This window comes from Hylobates moloch, unplaced genomic scaffold, assembly GCF_009828535.3.
Source record: "Hylobates moloch isolate HMO894 unplaced genomic scaffold, HMol_V3 SCAFFOLD_6, whole genome shotgun sequence".
Classification (NCBI taxonomy): domain Eukaryota; kingdom Metazoa; phylum Chordata; class Mammalia; order Primates; family Hylobatidae; genus Hylobates; species Hylobates moloch.
This window is the reverse complement of record NW_026652281.1, coordinates 4,955,168-4,973,135: the sequence shown is the minus strand read 5'-3', so window position 1 is coordinate 4,973,135 and position 17,968 is coordinate 4,955,168. Positions and strand designations below refer to the sequence as shown.

Below are 17,968 nucleotides of genomic sequence, written 5' to 3'. Positions count from 1 at the left end.
GGCCTGAGCCAGATCATCCGGGAGGACCCAGGGATCCTGGCCTTGTCCTGCCATGGACCGTCCCCATCAGCAGACTGGCGACGTGGACCAGACGTTTGCCTCGCACGGCTAGTCGCCCTGGTGGTCAAGAGTAGGGCCTGGAGCCCGACGTCCTGGGTCTGAATTCTGCTTGGTCCCTTTGGATGAAAACTTAACACTCAATGCTACTTCTTTACCGTATGTGAAATGGGGCTGATCACCACAGTTAACCCTAAGCGCCTCGCACCGCAAGTCCCTCTGCTTGTTAAATAAATACAATGTATCTCTACACACGTACAATAAAGACACGGAAACAGTTAATCCCCTGCTGCAGCTCCTGTTGAAGAAAATGAAATGAGGACCCAGAGAGGTTGAGTCACTGGCCTTGGGACACACAGGATCCTTTCTACCTCTGCTGGTGACCCAGTGACCCCTGCCGATGGTGGGAAGGGGCAGAGCAGGCCCCAGACTGTCCGCAGGATGATGCATTCACTAACGGGTTCTAGGAGACCGGGACCGCTCCTCTTTTCCCTCTCCAAAATTAGAACGCGGGGGCCTGAATGGTTACCCCCAACTCAGGCCTGTTCGGGACTGTAAATGGCTTTCTTGCTTGGTCGCCCCTTTTGAGGGGGTCGGACAACCCTGAACGGCGCCGGCAGGGTGCCTGCATCTAGGCTGGGGCTGCCCTCACTGCAGCCCTGGAGTGGGGGGTTCCTCTGCCTCCAGGGGCGCCCGCAGCGTCCTTACCTGGCTCCTCCCGCGTCCTGATTGACCTTTACTTAAAGACCAGCTCCAGCCGCTGATGGGTTTCGGCGGGTCCCCCAGGAGACCCTTCAGACGGCTAGAGCCGGGCGCGCTGCAGAGAGCCCCTAATTGGGGCAATGAATCATCTCGCGCGGCTCCGGCTGGACACAAAATAGATAGAGGAGCCGGCCGCTATTGTGCGCAGTTTGGGACGCGGGGGGAGGCGGCGGCGGGCGGGAGGGAGGCAGGCTTGGAGGAGGAGGGCGGGGGGAGGAAGCGCGCGGGGAGGGATTCCCCCGCCCGCCGCGCGCCCGCCCTCCGCCCCTCCCCGCCCCTCCCGTCTCCCAATTAATGACCCCACGGGCCGACAAGGGTGCCGTCCACCCCCGGCCCCCCCCCCGCCGCCGCCGTGGTTCCGGGGGGCGCCGCCTCGGCCCGGCCGCCGCCGGGGGTCGCGCCGCGGGGCCGTGGAGGGCCCGGCCCGGCCGGCCGCCGCCAAATTTGGGGGCCATGTTCAATTGGGGGGGGGGGGGGGAAGCCGGGGCCGCGGCGCGGCCATGAGCGGGCGGCCGGCCCCGGTCTCCCGCAAGCAGCGGCTCATGGCAGCCGTGGGCGAGCGGGCAGCGGGCGGCGCGCCGCTCTCCTGCTTCATCTGCGGCGGCGGCATCGGGCGCGGCAAGGAGCTGAAGCTGCAGGTGAAGCAGCCGGCGGCGGGCGCGGGGGCCCCGGCGCAGCCCTTCTTCCCGTTTCTGCAGCAGCAGGAGCCGGCGCCCGGCGCGCGCGAGCTGTCCCCGGCCGACGGCTGCGTCTTGGTGTGCGCCGTGTGCCGCTGCTTCCTGGGCGAGCAGTGGGCCGCCTTCGAGCGCGCCCGCACGCCGGTGGACAAGCGCATGTACTGGCTCAAGCGGCCCCACCAGTGCGACGCGGGCGCAGGCGGCCGCCGTGGCGGCGCCGGGGCCCCCCGCGAGTGGAACGTCGCCTACGCGCTGGGCAGCGCCACCGGCGACGACGAGGAGGACGACGGTGGCGGCCCCCGGCTGCGCAGGGCCGCGGAGGAGACGCGAGACTCCGACCTGTCGGAGCTGTCGGACACTGACCCCCTTTCCGAGCCCGACCCGCCCGCGAGGGACGCCGCCAGCCCCCACCAGGACGGGGCCCCAGGACCAGGGCCTCGCGGGGGGCGCGGCCAGGAGTGGAGGCCGGCTCTGGGACCCGCTCCGGGACAGGGCGCGGAGGCCTCGGCCCCGGGGCGCGCGGAGGAGGAGGGGCTCCCCGCGAAGGCCCACGCGGATGGGGAGCCCAAGGCCGGGGTTAGGCGCCGGCGGAAGGGGGTCGGGAGGCCCTGGGTTCCCGAGGCCCGGGCCAGCGTCCTGAGGGGCATTCAGGATCCTTGGCAAGGCCCTCCTGTCCAAGAGGCCCCTGCAGACGGCATGAAAGGGCCTCCCTCGGACAGAGCCACTAAGACCCTGGAGAGCAGGCCGCTGGGGGAGAGCCTCCGGGGCTTCTGCACCTCCGAGGACAGTGACATCAACATCACCAGTGGGGAAGAGGACCACAAGGAACAGCCTTTCCCAGGCGTCTGCAACCCCAAAGAGAAGGACAACAGTGGCCGTGTCCCCCGGGCTTTCCTGGACAGCCGGGCGGCACCACCAGAAGGCCTTTGCTGCTACGTCTGCGGGGCCCCGCTGTCCCCGGCCTCGCACCACCAGGTCCACGTGCAGAAGCAGGAGAAGCTGGCTCAGGCCCCGTTCTTCCCCTTCCTGTGGCTGCACAGCCCGCCCCCAGGGGCACAGCCCATCAGCGAGGGCGGCAGTACCCTGGTGTGCGCCAGCTGCTTCTCCTCCCTCACGCAGCAGTGGCAGAGCTTCGAGCTGGCCAACGTGCCGGTCCTGCAGCGACTGTATGTGGTGCCCCTGGACAGCCACGCCCCCGGCATGGCCTCCAAGGGTAGGAGGCTCCCGAGGGAAGAGGGCCTGCCCTCCGGGTCCCTGCGAGAGGCCTGCTACCTCTGTGGGGAGGACTGTACCCCGGATGCCCGGGCGGTCCCCTCCAGGATCCTCAACGGCAACGCCAGGAGCGCCATGCATTTCCCCTTCCTCAGCCTCCTGCCCTGCCCACCCAACGCCCAGGGCCCCAACAAGCGCTTTGAAGTCCGCAGCTGCCCCAAGTGCTTCAGCGTCCTGGAGGATGTCTGGGCCTTATACCGGGCCTGCCAGAACGAGGAGCTCATCACCTCCGTGCAGGGCTTCCTGGGCAGGTACCACCAGGCCTTCTCCGCCTCCGACCCTGCCCTCTCCGAGCTGCCGGCGTCGGCCCAGGGTGGCCCTGTGTCCATCTGCTACATCTGTGGGGCTGAGCTGGGCCCCGGGAAGGAGTTCCAGCTCAACGTGAACCCCGCCAGCCGCTTGGGCGAGAAGGAGCCCTTCTTCCCCTTCCTCACCGTGTACCCGCCTGCCCCTCGTGCCAGGCCTGTGGACTCCACCGGCCTGGTGGCCACTTGTGTGCTCTGCTACCATGACCTGCTGGCCCAGTGGCTGCAGCATGAGGCCCGCAGCTCCCACCACGCTGTCAGCGCCTGGTCCCGGCAGTACCAGGTGGAGACGTTCGTGTGCTTCTTTTGTCAGCAGGAGAAGAAACGGTGTCTGGGGTTGAAGTCCGTGCGGGTGGCCCGGCTGCCCCTGTTCCTATACACCCTGCGAGCAAGCCACAGCCTGTTGGTGGATGACGGACAGCAGCTGATCATCGGCGCTTGCGTGGAGTGTGGGACCCTGGTGTGTGCGGGCCAAGGGCTCACCCGCCAGGGACCCATGAGCTGGAGCTCCCCAGTGGCAGCAGCGACGAAGGTAAGCAGCAGTTTTCATCTCATCTTAGACGCTTCCTCCAAAATCTATGCAGGGAAGGGAGAGATGTTTTCTGTTCCTTAGAAAAACTCTGAAGGAGGAGTTTTCACTGGTTTTGTGCGGGGCGTTCCGGGGGAGGTACCCTCCCTGAGTCACTGGGCTGGTGCTTGGTGGGTACGTTGGCCTGGCTGACCTTGGAGACATGGGACAGCGGTCAGAGGAGTGGGGATCAGGAGTGGTCTTAGGGAAGAATAGGGCACTGCTGAGAACAGCAGGCACGGGCCTGAACTTGGGTGTGTTTGCAGTGGGATCTATCAAACAGAGGAAGTTCGGGGCATGTCTGTCATCCGCCTGATAACATTGGTAATTAGTCCAGCCGTGCGGGTCACAGAGAGGTCTCTGTGCTCACCCGGTTTGAAACACATCAGAGGTGGAAGTTCCTCTCCGTTCTAGCTCCCATGTGGCTTGGCTTTTCCAGAGTTTTCCACCTAAGTTCACACTGTTCCTTTGAGACTGCTTGCTTCACGGCTGAGGGAAACAGGGTTCCAGACATGGGGGTGTGGAATTCCAGGGACAGTGGCCTAAACAGACTTTTCCCCCAGCGGGAAGAGAGTCTTTCTTCTCTGCAAGTCAGCTGTGCAGGAGGCAGACGGGAGGCCTGGCACTCTCCCTGTTTATAAGGCGCCTGCCTTCCCGCTGCCCGCCCGCGAGGAGCCAGACGGGGCTCAGTTAATTTGGGATCCGGCTTTGCAAGGGCCCAAGCAGGAACTGCCCCCGGTGGGTCTGGGGAGGTAGATGTATGCGTCTGTGAGTGGCAGTCACCAACCCGGCCACCGGGGCATGGATCTTCATTTCTGCCAAAGACAGTCAGTGCGACTTGTTTTAATCAAACGCCTGCAGTGGCAGCTGCTGGCCATGTGTGGGCAGAGGGACGTGTGGATGGGAAAGGTGGTGCTATCCTGTGCAGAAAGGGTCATTCCACCCTTTGAAAGCTTCCTGATCCTGCCTCCCATGTGCACGTGTGGGGCACGGAGGTGGGCTCTCTGGGGGGCATGTTCACTTATTGTGGCTGCGCCCGGGAAGTGCGTTCTGCCATGATTTGCCCACCTCTCCCCCGATACGCGGTCCCCGTCTTCATGCTCTACTCAGATTTCCTTTTCTACCGATGACAGCTTTGGACTTTCAAGCTGTCTTTGTGGCTTTGGTGGGATGGTCTCTCATTTTAATTGGACGTGCACATCGTCTCCCGTCACAGATGCTGAAGCTCTCCTCTTCGGCATATAGCAGTGCAGCCTATGGGAATCAGAAGAGCTGCAGTTCCCAAAAGGGTTGAAACCGGCAGAAGAGAACAAGTTTTGGAGCAAGACTGACCCCAGTTCATTTGTTCCTTACCATGGCGCTGCGAGGCCTTCTCATCTCATTTTATAGATGAGTCCACCAAGACTCAGAGAAGTCAGACGACACTCAGTCAGTAGGTATCTGAGGCAGATTTCGAAATTCTGTCCTTTCTCTTGCTAAGTACCTGTGAATTAGTTTCTTATTCTAGTGGAATGTCAGTTTCCTTGGTTGAGAATTGGAAACGTACCACCTGCTTTGTAGGGACATGGTGAGAGTTCATTGGATTGGGCGAAATGTAAGTTCCCCCAGAGGGTTAGGTGCTTGACATATAGTGGGACCCTCACATCCTCCACCCTGGCGCATAGGAGCAAATTCTTCTTGGATGTGGGTTGCTTCCATGTGCGAGATGCTCGCCTGCAGGCTGGGTGCCAGTTTTACACCTGGCATTGGTGTTTCAAGGGGCAGTCAGAACTCTCTGCAAATCCTCAAACACAGGGTTTTGCGCAAAATATCCACATTGTGATGTATTTTCTCATGTGGATTTGCTCACGTGTCAGGAGTTGATGGGATGCTGCCCATCGGCCTTGACCGATAAGAACTCCAGGAAACAAGAAGCCGCCGTTTCTCAGGCAGCTGGGAAGGGGGAGTGGAGAGTAGTCTGGTGTGGATGGGAATGCAGGCTGGTGTCTGCCCAGAAGGGGTCAGCATGGGTTTGGCGAGGTTTCATGTGGTATGGATGTGTGCTCCGTTCCCTAGAACAAGTTAGTGCATTCGCTCCTTACCGTGGCTCTTGAGGCCTTCTTATCTCATTTTATAGGTGAGTCCACCAAGATTCAGAGAAGTCAGACGACACACAGCCAGTGGGTATCTGAGGCGGGTTTTGAACCTGCTTCTGCTCCCTAGGCCCTCTTCCACCAACTGCCTGGAGGAGGTGGAGCTTGAGTCAAGCCTCAGAAAAGAGGTAGGATTTGTTGGAATGAGGCAGGCAGACAGGCCCAGAAGCAGGGGTGACCTGTTCAGCCTCCGTGGGCAGGAGGTGCCTGTTGGGGATGAGAGGAAATAAGGTTGGAGTGAACTCCAGGCCTTGAAATCAGGAATAGGAGGTTGGATTTGAAGTTGAAGGCTCGGGGGAGCAATAACAGTTTCTTGAAAGAAAGTGGAACGGACTGAAAAGAGATCTGCTTAGGGCCCAGCGGTGGCAGGAATCCAGGTGGGTGGTGAGGCCCCTGGGGCACGTCTGCCCACAGAGGGGACAGCTCTGACGGGTCTCAGGCTCCCCTGGACGGAGGGAAAGGAGAAGCCTCAGCTCTCAGCTCTCAGCTCTCAGCTCCCAGGGAAGCACGATTGACAGCCCGGAGAATGCCGGAAATGCAGCCTTCTGGCCTTCCGTCCTCCCTCCCCCTCCTTCCCATTCATTCAACAAATATTTATGGAGCGCCAACTCTGAGCCAGGCACGGTTCCAGATGCTGGGGATCTGGTGGCAAGCACAGAGCCTCCAGTGTCATGGGGGAGGGGGACACACACGAGGAGTGGAGGGAAGGAGCCACTTACAGCAGAGCTAAGTGCCGAGAAGTAGCAGAGCAGATTAAACTTAGGACCCAGTGCCAGGGTGGGCATGGGCAGCGAAGGTGGTGCTTGCAGGAGCTGGGAATGAGAGCTGGGGCTCCGGGCAGGGGAGAAGCCTGTGAGCCCCCTGGGGAGGGGGAGAGGGTGGAGGGGCTGTCCCCAAGCCCGTTTCCTAATGCCAGCCCCCAAGATCTTGATCCTCACGTGCATCTTCCCATCTGTCTCTTGGGGGGTGGTTTGAAAATTTAGGTGGGATGACGAGAGCACTGGACGTTAGCTGCGGGGAAGCCACTCAGCTGGGGACGTGGCATGTCCCAGAACCATGATCTGTGCTGCTTCCTGTGACTCCTCAGTTGTTCCCTATGATGTGTTCATGCATTAGTGAATCAGCTTTAAAACACTATAAGAGGAAACATGAAAAAAATAAAGAGAAGAAAAGAAAAAAGAAGAAGAGGAGGGTGTCCCCTGCACCTTCTGCTTTGGATAGGATTTGCACTTTTCCCTCCAGCTGGGCCCTGGGTCCCCAGAGAGCACCACACTCTGCAGGCACTTGACTCATGCCTCCTGCTTCGCCAGGGCTGTGTTTGGGGTGGCCTGGGGAGGGCTGAAGCCTGCTCCTCTGGGCCGGGCATCCCTGCCTCAAGGACAGACCCTTCCCTGCAAGCCTCCCAAGGAAGCTCTGTGAAACCCTGGAAAGACCCCGGGGTTGCCTTAAGACAAACCTGGCTGGAATCTTCATGCTGCTGGGAGTCGGCTGTGTGATCCTGGGTAAGACTTTTGCGCTGTCTGGTCCTCAGAACCGAGTGAGTCGGCCTGGGTGAGAGCGCCTGGCTGGCAGTAGGGGTGCGGATGCGTTGATGCCCCCTTCCCCCCATCCCCGTGAAGTGCTGCTGGTGCGACGCTGGGTTTCTGAGGTTGGAGCCTCTGCTTGCTGCCTTTCTGCTGGGGTGGGGAACGGCTGTCCCTCCCTTCAGAGCTAGAAACAAGGTTGGCCAGGATGCTGGGGGTGGCATTTGGGGACGTGATAATGTGGGTGATAACCTTTATGGAGTGCCTCCCACCCTCCAGGAGGCGTGCACACTTCACCTGGTTTCACACATACTGAAGCCTCGCCGCAGCCCGGTTTCAGGAGGTGCCACTGTTCCCTTTTCGTAGATTAGGAAATAAGTCCAGAGAGGTTAAGCAACTTGTCCAAGGTCACTCAGCTAGTAACCCCAGGACCAGCGTCGGGCCTGAGTCCAGCTCTTGAGTCTGTGCTCCAGCCTCTACTTGGTCTTGCCTTTTTGCTTGCTTGTTTTGTTTTGTTTTGAGACAGGGTCTCACTCTGTTGCCCAGGCTGTAGTGCAGTGGTACAATATCCACTGCCTGCAGCCTCCCCCTCCTGAGCTCGAGCAAACCTCCCACCCCCGTCTTGTGAGTGGCTGGATCGTAGGCGCCAGCACGCCAGGCTAAGTTTTTGGTGTTTTCGAGAGACTCCGTTGCCCTGGCTGGTCTCCTAAGCTCAAGTGATCCTCCCACCTTGGCCTCCCCAAATCCTGCCTTTCTGTCCTCTGTGGGTCTCCAGTTGTGGAGGTGGCCATGGCCTGGAGGTGGGGCAGTGGCTCTTAATTTCCTGTGTGTGCCCACCCCTCCTCGCCTCAGTCTCTAGAACATCTCAGGGGCAGGAGTTAGCTCGCATGGGGCAGAGGCCCTGAGACGCCCCCCTTGGCTCCCTCGGCTGCCCCCCTGAGTTTCTTTGCTCACTGAGCAGTGGTGTCCCGTGCCTTGGCTTCCCCACTGTGGCCCATCTGTTGAGGTCTTAGCTGGCACCTTCCTTCTGTTGCTGGGAGAGCTCCCATCCAAGATGGGTCTGCCGCATGATGGATTGGCTCTCGCTGCAAGCCAGTTGGCGGGCGGGCCGCCCTTCCCTCTTCCAGGACTCTGTCCGGAGAGCATTCTGGTTAATTGCCCATGCAGCTGTTTACCTAACCATACCCCAGCCTCTCACTGTGGGGATGCCCCGGCCAGGCCCCCGGAGTGTGGCCTCCGAGCCCAGAACAGGTGTTGCTGCCGCAACCACCTTTCTTCTCTGCAGGGACATCTGAGGTCTGCAGAGAGCGTCTGTCGTCACCTGCCCATCAGGCCACGTGCACATCTGTTTCCCATGCTTCCTGGCTATCTGCGCCCACGCGGTTCCCTGCTCCTCAGGGGGCCTGGCTTCCCCTCCTCCCCAGGCAGAGGCTCTTGGAACACCTGGTCAAGACTGATTGGAAGTGGGAACCTTCTGGAAGGTGCTACAGGAGGCAGCCTGGCTGGGGCTGGCACTGGCACCCTCTCCTTGGCAGCAGCTGGAAAGTGGCCAGGCCCTTCTCAAACTCAGAGGAGTGAGTTTCCAGATGTGCCCCTCCTAAACCCGGAGGCAGTCAGAGAAAACCAGGGGAAGGAGGAAGTGAAGGCGAAAGGTCTTCAAAACTTGGCCTCCCCTGGAAGCGGGAGGGGGAAGGGGTGAAGCTGGAGGAGCCAGGGTCTGCAAAGCTTCTTGGTTCCTCCTCTGCTTAGATCTCTCGGGATCTCATCCTTCTGAGGTTAACTCTGCTGGGAGTGTCTTTGGAGGATGTATAGCTTCTGGGCACATTTTCTTGGCTGGGGAAGACCCCGCTTCCAGAATTCAGGGCCCTCTTCTGCCTCAGGTCCCCATTCTAGTGGGGACACTGAAGAGAGATGCCATGTCTGTCCTCGGAGAAGAGCGTTGCAGGACTTGCCTCCTGACTTGACATAGCCCCAAGTAGGACACTCTTGGGGTCAGTTGTGGAAGGAGCCCCTCCTCACTGGGCGATCTTCATCCAGTTTCCCCATCTGTCGAAGCGACAGGACTGGTCTGCAAAAGTCACAGGCGATTCGCATTGTGTACGTGGTGTCTCATTCCGCCATCTCGTGCTGTGTTAAGAAGGGTTCTGAGGCCATGTCTGGACTCTCTGGGAAAACGTCTTGTGGTTTATTGGCAGTCTCTGCCGTGAGGCTAGGAACGGGACCATGACTTAATCTTGGGGCCTGGTTTTAAATTTAGTATATGATGCCAGGACCCCAAAACGCCACGGGGTTCTGTCCCTTGGAGGATAACGTGTTAGGGTCAGGAAGAATCTCACAGACCATCACTTTCAGACAACGCTATACCCTGGCAGTGCTGGGCCAGGGACGAACTGCAGTCCTGCCTCCCATCCCTGTGCGAGCCTCTACCCGCATCCATGGCTGCGTTGGAGAAGCACACCCATATTCTACCCACTAACTGAACAACGTGTGTCTGCCCTGGGCCGGGCACCCGGGGAGCATCTGGCGCTCTGGGCACCTACTATGACATCAGGCATCCCCTGACCTCAACGTGCTGGTGGGCGATGAGAGGTTGAGGGACCAGTGAAGAGGTCCAGCTGTGGCTGTGCAGTGCATTGAGTTCTGTGCTGACGTCAGGGTAGGGTCTGCTGAGAGCCTATGGCAGGGTGAGAAACAGGTGTGCACAGGGAAGGCTTCCTGGAGGAGGTGACATTTAAGCTGAGTCCTGAAGACTGAAAAGGATTCAGCCAAGTCCGAGTAGGGGCCATGTGCTCCTGGCAGAGGAGCAGGTGTTAAGGCCTGGATGTTGGGGAGTATTGTGCTGGAGAACAGTCATTCTGCATGGAGCCAGAAGAGGGGACGGGCACGAAGGGTGGGCAGGACCAGCATTCCCGGTGGTGTTTGGAATCCCTGGATGCACACTCGAATCAATGTCAATCAGTCTGAATTTAAAAATACCAACGACAGGGCCCTGCCCCCCAGCCTGTTAAATCAGGATCTCTGAGGGGTGGTCCCGGGCCATGGTATTTTAAAGCTTCTAGAAGATTCAAGTGCAAGGGTGAGAACTTCTGATGGACGACATTGTGGGCACAGCTGAGGAGTCTGGGATTTATCCTGGAAGGCCACGGAAAAAGAATGCTTTACTACGTTTCAGCCTGTCTTTACTGAGTGCCCACTGTGCCCCAGGCACTGCTCTAGACACCAGGACCCAGCAGTGAGCAACCAGGCAGGGTCTTGAGGGCAGTGTTGGTGGCCAGCAGAGTGGCCAGAGAGAGGGGTGGCAGGGGCCTGCCCCCTGCACAGTGAAGAGTGTCTTGGAGGGGGCTTGAGGTGGGACTGTGGGACAGTGAGGAGGGAGGTGCGGGGGGTGGGCAGGGAGGGACGAGGGGTACGCTGTCCATCGTAGCAGTGTGTGGGGACCTGTCAGGTGGGAATAGGGTTGTGGGGCTGCCCTGGAGAAAGCATTGTGGTTTTTGTTGTTGTTTTAATTGTGATATAATTCACACACCCTAAAAGTAGCCCTTTGAAAGTATACAATTCAGTGGGTTCTAGTGTAGTGACAAAGTTGTGCACCAGCATGACTGTCCAGTTCCAGAACATTCCCATCACCCCCAAAGGAGACCCTGTGCCCATCAGGAGTCATCCCCATCCCCTCGTCCACTCACCCTGGCACCCACTCGTCTGCCCTCTGTCTTTATGGATCTGCGCATTCTGGACGTCTCTTGTGAGTGGAATCATCTCATACGTGCCTTTTTGTGACTGGCTTCTTTCACTCAGCCTCATGTTTTCAGGGTTCATCCATGGTGTTGCATGGATCAGAGCTTCATCCCGTTTTGTGGCTAAGAACGCAGTTGTATGGATGGACCACGTTCTGTGTCCCCATCATCAGAGCGTGGACATCGGCTTGTTTCTACTTTTCAGCTCCTCTGAATCATGCCGCTGTGAACACACATGGGCAGGTGTTTTGTGTGGACAGATGTCTTCATTTCTCTTGAGTATGCGCCTGGGAGTAAGGTTGCTGGGTCCTAAGGTCACTGGAGGTTTAATCCTTTGAGGACTGTTTTCCCGTTGGGGGTTTTCAGCAGGCAAATGACGTGATAGGGCTTAGGTTTGGAAAATTCGTGACTCCTTGAAGCCCTGTTTCATCACCTCTGCCAGCAGTCCATCCTCTTAATCCTGGTCTCCAGGCGGTGGATTTGTGATAGTGATCGTTTTTTTGTTTTTTGTTTTTTGTTTTTTTCGAGACGGAGTCTTGCTCTGTCACCCAGGCTGGAGTGCAGTGGCGCGATCTCGGCTCACTGCAAGCACCGCCTCCCGGGTTCACGCCATTCTCCTGCCTCAGCCTCTCCGAGTAGCTGGGACTACAGGCGCCCGCCACTACGCCCGGCTAATTTTTTGTATTTTTAGTAGAGACGGGGTTTCACCTAGGACTCGATCTCCTGACCTCGTGATCCGCCCGCCTCAGCCTCCCAAAGTGCTGGGATTACAAGCGTGAGCCACCGCGCCCGGCCTGATAGTGATCGTTTTTGTTCTCCCTGGGATGAGGGGAGCTGTACTAAGAATTGAGAAGGGGGTTGCATTGGCTCTGGGGGCTTTTGGCTTGCTCCAGCCACAACCCTGGGCATCAGAAGCCCTGGGTTATGGCCCCAGCACTCCCAGCAGCCTTGGGCAAGATGTTCTACCCTGGCTGGGTCTCAGTTTTCCCCTCTGGAGAATGGGGGCAGATGGTAGATGGTAGACTATTAGCTGAGCCCTCGGCTCCTGCACAGATGACAGTCGCTAACCATCTCGTCTTTCTGCATGTGTTGGCAGGGGGCTGTGGGGCAGGGAAGACCTGGGAGGATGGGGTCTGGCCTGGCTCTGTGAGCCTGTGGCTCTCAGGTTCCCTGCCTGGGGTCTGGTTGCCCTGACTGCTGTGTTTTAAACTCTCCTGCCCGGCCTGTCTGGCGTGGATCCCTTGATTAAATCGGTTGCTGGATTGGGCTTCCTGTGAGAGGTGCAGAACCTCACTGGAGTGGCACAAAGGCCAGGGTTGGTATTCAGCCCTGCCAAGCCAGGGCCTGGGGCAAGTGCCTCTTGCTGCAGCTCTTTCCACTTGGCGAGAGTGGGCTGGGGAGAGGAGGCAGCCCAGGGCCCAAAGGCGGCCCCTCAAAGGTCTCCCACTGAGGCCACGCTATCCTGCCCGTCATTGGTGTCATTTGTTGGCACAGACAGGGTATTTAGGTTCTGGCCCTCCACTCCCAAGCCCTCGGGCTCTGATGAGAGCTGCAAGGGGACGCCAGTGCCAGTGGCAGCAGCAGACGGCATTGACAGCATGTGCCTGGTGCCAGCCAGTGTCCTAAGAGTTTTGCCTGCGTTGCCCCACGTGACTGTCTCACTGTCTTATGAGTGGGCTTACCTGTTTTTGTAGACAAGGCAATTGAAGCACAGAGAGGTTAAGTCACTTGCCCAAAGTCACACAGCTGGGAAGTGCCAGAGCCGGGATCCGCACCCAGGCTGCCTGGCTCCAGCGTCTGCACTCTGTCCTGCTCATCACAACCCTCCTGAATGGAAAGGCAGGCTGGGAGGGAGACGAAGGTAGATGGGGTCAGGAAGGCTCCCTGGAGAAGGGGTATCCGATGAGTTCTTAGGGTTTAACTAAGTGGCAAACGTAGAAAAGCTTCCTCTTCTGGAATTTACGTACCAGTGATGTCACCTTACCAAGTCCTGATTTTATTCTTTAAATGTATTCCAGGATGCTGCCTGCCAATTTATTATACTGTAGGAACCATTTCAACGTTTTAAAGACATTTTCAGATTGTGTCGTATTTTACATATAGAAAGAACGTATGTTTCATGATGTTGAACTTGGAAAGCTTAGAGCAGGTAAACGCTGGGCCCTGTGTCTGGTGTCAGCCCCAGCTTCCGCAGCTGCCGACAGGGTCCGCTGGCCCCGGGATCCTTGTGGGTCTCATCTGGGCTCCACACTGACACGGGCTAACTTGGTGACCTTGGGCAGGGTGCCAGTTCTCCACCTCCCTAAAGTCTTCCTATTTCTCCTTGGACCAGAGAGGGGGCGTGAATGGCCCCATGGGCGGATGGTATCGTTCCCGCTTTTCAGATAAGGAGGCCAAGCCTCAGAAACTTAAGAGAGTTCGGGGTGGAGGTGCCAGCCGTCATTGGCAGGGCTGGGAGGTGAGGGAGAGTGGCCAGTCCAACACCACTGCCTCAGCCTTTCCCCCGCCCTGGAGTTAAGGGGTGCTTCTGGGAGGTGATGCAGCCCTGGTGGGGGCCTGGCTTCCACACGGCCCTGCCCCTGATTTAGCACAGGAGGAGGCCGCCATGGTCTCTCGCATCAGCTTTCAGAAAGGCTCTCAGTTCTGGAGGGAGAGGGTCAGAGGGCAGACTACTGCTGCGGCGTTTTATTCACCTTTCCAGACCCATCAACCTAGTCTCCCGCTTCGGCTGGGAAGGTTTGCCGGCTAGGAGGCTTATGTGGGGGAGTGACAGTGATAAGGGCAGCAGCTGGAAAGTGGCGTGGGGCCTCCACACTTCCAGACGCGATGGGACTGGCCATGGGGCTGGGAGGGGTCCTGGGGTCCAGACCCAGCAGCAAAGGGAGGCCAGGAGGCACCTGGATGGCAGCTCAGGGTAGGTTAAGGCCTGGATGTCCCGAGAGCATGGCGGGACCTTGCCACAGCTGCAGTGCCAGCTCTGTGAATCTGCAGTCCCTTTGAGCTGGCCTGTCCTCCAGGCGTGCCCTTGCCCTTTGAGAGGGACTGTCTCATGGCTGTACACTGTTCTTTCTCTTGTGCAATTGTACTAACTTCCCAGGAGCCTCTGGACAAGGCAGCCCTGGAACGTCCCGAATGTGGCTTTGTGCTCTGCTTCCAGGCTGCGCGGCATCCCCAGCAAGGCTGTTTACACCAAGTACGGGGGACTCACAGTGCTGAGGGCTCCTGGGAAGCCCTCCCCCACCCTCCCCGCCCCCCGCTGCCAGGAGTCCTGGTAATCTGGGCTCCTGTGGGAGGAGGAGGTGCCATCCTGGGAATAATACCCACCATCAGCCTTGTACAGAAGGCCAGAATATACTTGGTGGATCCCAGGGCTTGCAGAATGGCCTCTGGGTTCAGCCCTGTTGTCCGAGAAACTGGGCAGGCTCCAGAGGCTGGGAGGAGGGTGGGGCCTGGCCCTCAGGTGGCCTCATGTGTGAGCCCCATGGTGAAATGCAGCACCCAGAGAAGGTGTCACTCCCCTGGTGGCCTGGTCCCTGCAGGGGGGATCGCTGGTTTTCCCATGCCTCAACCTCTTTCTCTTCTGGAAACTACATTTTCTTCCTGATTCGTAAATGTTTGGGGTCAATGCAGGGTCTGGTTTTCTGAGTGCCCAGGGGTGTGACTGCTGGATGCCTCCTCCAAGAGCACCTCCCATTAACGGGAGAAACCTGGAGCATGCTGGCTGCTCACCTGTCCCTCGGCAGGTGACAGGGTGAACTAGGCCTTTCTTTAGGGCTTAAGACCTGGTGCAGTGCAGGTCTTCGGGAAGTCAGGCCAAGCCAACAGGCATGCTGGGGGCTGCCTGCGTGGGAGGGACAGTGGATTGTTGAGGGCTGCACGAGATGGGAGTGAAGCCCCTCCTCCCCCAGCATGCACAGGGTGGGGTAGTTTTGCCCCCACCACCCCTCTGACCCGCACACCCCGGCATACCTGCCTCCCTCTCACACACACGCACCTTGCACCTCCTTCTCATGCACCACGCTCACACACTTGTATGCATACACGTTCACATGGAAACCCACCCGCACATTTGTATGCACATTCACTGTTGCACATGTGGTCACGTGCATTCATACGTGCATCACTCACGTGCACACTCACACTCTCTCACACCTGTGCCCACATGCTCACATGCGTGCTCTTCCATGCACACCTGTACCCTCACACCCTAACCCCCACATTCTCTCTCATACACCTGCACAGTCATTTCCATGCACACACACCCGCATGCCCTCACACACATGTGTATGCACACACTCCCACACACCCTCTCTCATTCATGCACACTCAGGCACACACGCTCACATTCTTGCCTGGAGGTGAATCTGGCAGGGCCCGTGTGCCAGCCTAGCTCTCACCTGTGCCACTGGTTCCTCTTGGCCATAGGGGTGTCTTAAGGCACAACTTGGCACAGACTCTGGAGTCCAGCTGGGCTGCACCAGGAAGGAGGTGGGCACAGTGGCTGGGGAGGAAAGGTGCAGGGTGGGATTGGAGAGGCTGGTGTTCCAGAGCCAGGGCACCTAGATTCCTCCCTGCTCTGCCCTCACCTCTGTGGTCCTCTGGGTTCTCATCTGTGACCCCAGAGGGTCCCTTCTGATTTGGTGATCTGGCCCTCCTCCATGCCCTGGGGCCATCTGGACTCAGTTACATGTTTGCACTTGTCCTTCTCCGCTGTGTGACACTGGGTAAGTCGCCTGGCCTGTCTTAGGCTTGGCTGTAAAGCTGGGACAGGAATAATGGCTCACCTACGTGGATGAGATGATTATCCCCATTTTACAGATGTACAGGCTGAGGCTCAGAGAGGTGGAGACACGTGCTAAGGTCAGAGCTGGGGAGCAGCAGAGCTGGCATGGGATCCCTGTGTGTCTGACCCAAAGTCTGGCTCTCAGATACCTCCCTTTGCCTCCTTTCTAGAACTTTCTTCACAGAGATGTCATGAGGGTGAGACAAAGCTGTTGACGTGTTCTGCACAGACCAAGCTCCCAGTAAAAACTCGGTAATTGTTCATATTTGTTTCTGTGGCCCTACTCATCATTCCCCAGTGAGTCTTCAGTCTCCCCTTGAATCCTTCCAGGGATGGAGAACTCAGTCCCTCAGAAGCCAGGCGTCACCTGTGATGTGTCAGGAAGGAATGACAGGCTTCTGAGGATCCTCTGCAGCTCTGAGAATTCTGCCTGGGGAGTTCTGGGGAACAGGAAGAGTCTTGGGAAGGGCTTCTGGACTCCATTTGTGACTCAGGCCTGTCTTCCTTTTTGTTGTTTCTGCTTCTGGTTTATTACCTTGTCTCGGAACCAACGCCTGTGGCTCCCAGTGACTCTGCTGGTGGCATCTTCTGATGTCTCTACTCCCCCTTCCCCTGCATGCCTGGCAAATTCTTGATATTGTATTCCCTAGGGGAAAAGAGGGGAACCTGCAAAGTCATGTTTTCCCTCAGGATGTGGAGAGAGACATTTCTAACCTCAGTGATGCCTGCTAAATTATACTTAAGAAGGGGGCCAGGCACTGGCATATTTGCTAAGCATTCCCCATATGCGTCCCTCTTTACCCTATGAGAGCTCCTTTACTTTTCTCTAAAACTCTGCTTGGGAGGGATTATTATCCCTACTTTAATACAGGCAATTAAAGCTATGCATGTTCCTCTAAGCACTGCTTTAGCTGCACCCCACAGTTTGTGATAAGTCATTTCTCATTCTCATCTCTTTTGAAATATTTTTCAATTTCCCTTGTGTTTTTTTTCTTTGACCTATGGATTATTTAGAAGTATGTTGCTTAATTTCCAAACATTGGGCTATCTTAATATCTTATGGTTATTGATTTCTAATTTGATTCTGTGAACAGAGAAGGTACTCTGTATGGCTTTAATCCTTTTATATTTAAGTGTACTCTTGAAGAAGGGACCACAAGCTCTCGAAAAGGATATGGAAACAGCAGTAGTTGGTTCTCCACTTAGTAATTAACTCGAGGAGATTGGTGCTTGGTAGCGGTGTTCAAATGGTCTAGGTCGTTACCTTTTTTTTTTTTTTTTTTTGTCAGTTGCTGAGAAAAGAGTGTTGAGATCTACTACAGTTTGGATTTGTCTTTTTGTCCCTTTAGTTTTGTCCAGTCTTTCCTCGTGGATTTGGCACATTTGTGGTTGTTTTGTCTTTCGGATGAATTGGCGCTGTTTCCACTATGATGCAGCTCCTCCATCTCTGGCAGCATCTGTGTCTTGCACCTCTTTTATCTGAATTATTCACATCTGGATGCTGAGGTCTCTGAGGTTCAGAGAGGGAAAGTGACTTGCCCAAGGCCACACAGGCGTCAGCTCCAGGGGCAGAGTGCTCCCTTCTCAGCCCAGCTGCACACAGGTTTTCTCTACTCCAACAGTTACTTTGGTGCCATGGGTCTGAGACATGCTCCTTCCCAGTGACTTTCTGGTGTCATGATTGCCAGGTGGCCAGAGCTATGTCCCCGCCTGCCCTTGGCAGAGGACCTCCCAGTAGCCCCAGAAGTCACCTCCATGCAGAGCGCAGCGTCTGGCCTGCAGCCTGCAGGGAGCTGGGCTGAGCACGCTTGGAATACCCGCTGGAAACTTCTCACTAAGCTCTAGCTCTGGGGCTCCTGGCGCCATCTCCCTGTTTGGTGAGATGGTTCTGAGCATATTGGCCAGATCTTCCCAGGACTCACATGTGGTAAGAATTTCTCTGGATGGCAGGAGAAGCGTCCCCCGTGTCTGGCTCCCCTGGTCTGTGTGGGCTTTTGGGAGCCCCAGCCAAATCCACTTCCTGGTGCTTTGCCCTCGCCAGGCTATGGCCTGAAATGCCTCAGGGGCTTCGTGCTGGCAGCAGGCCTCCTGCCCATGGTCTGAACCCTCCCTGGGGCATTCTGGGAAACTCTGGAGGGCCCTGTGGGGGCTGGGA

At 57.6% G+C, this 17,968-nt stretch overlaps 1 protein-coding gene across 1 annotated transcript in view; it reads left to right on the top strand.

Annotated features, from left to right (window-relative positions):
- The first annotated feature begins 1,319 nt into the window (after positions 1-1,319).
- The window catches only part of LOC116470370 (uncharacterized), a 200,140-nt gene continuing 183,491 nt past the window's right edge, over positions 1,320-17,968 (top strand). The window contains exon 1 of the mRNA XM_032155908.1: positions 1,320-3,605. Within this exon, the coding sequence (XP_032011799.1) occupies positions 1,320-3,605 (2,286 nt within the window). The remainder of the gene's footprint in view (positions 3,606-17,968) is intronic.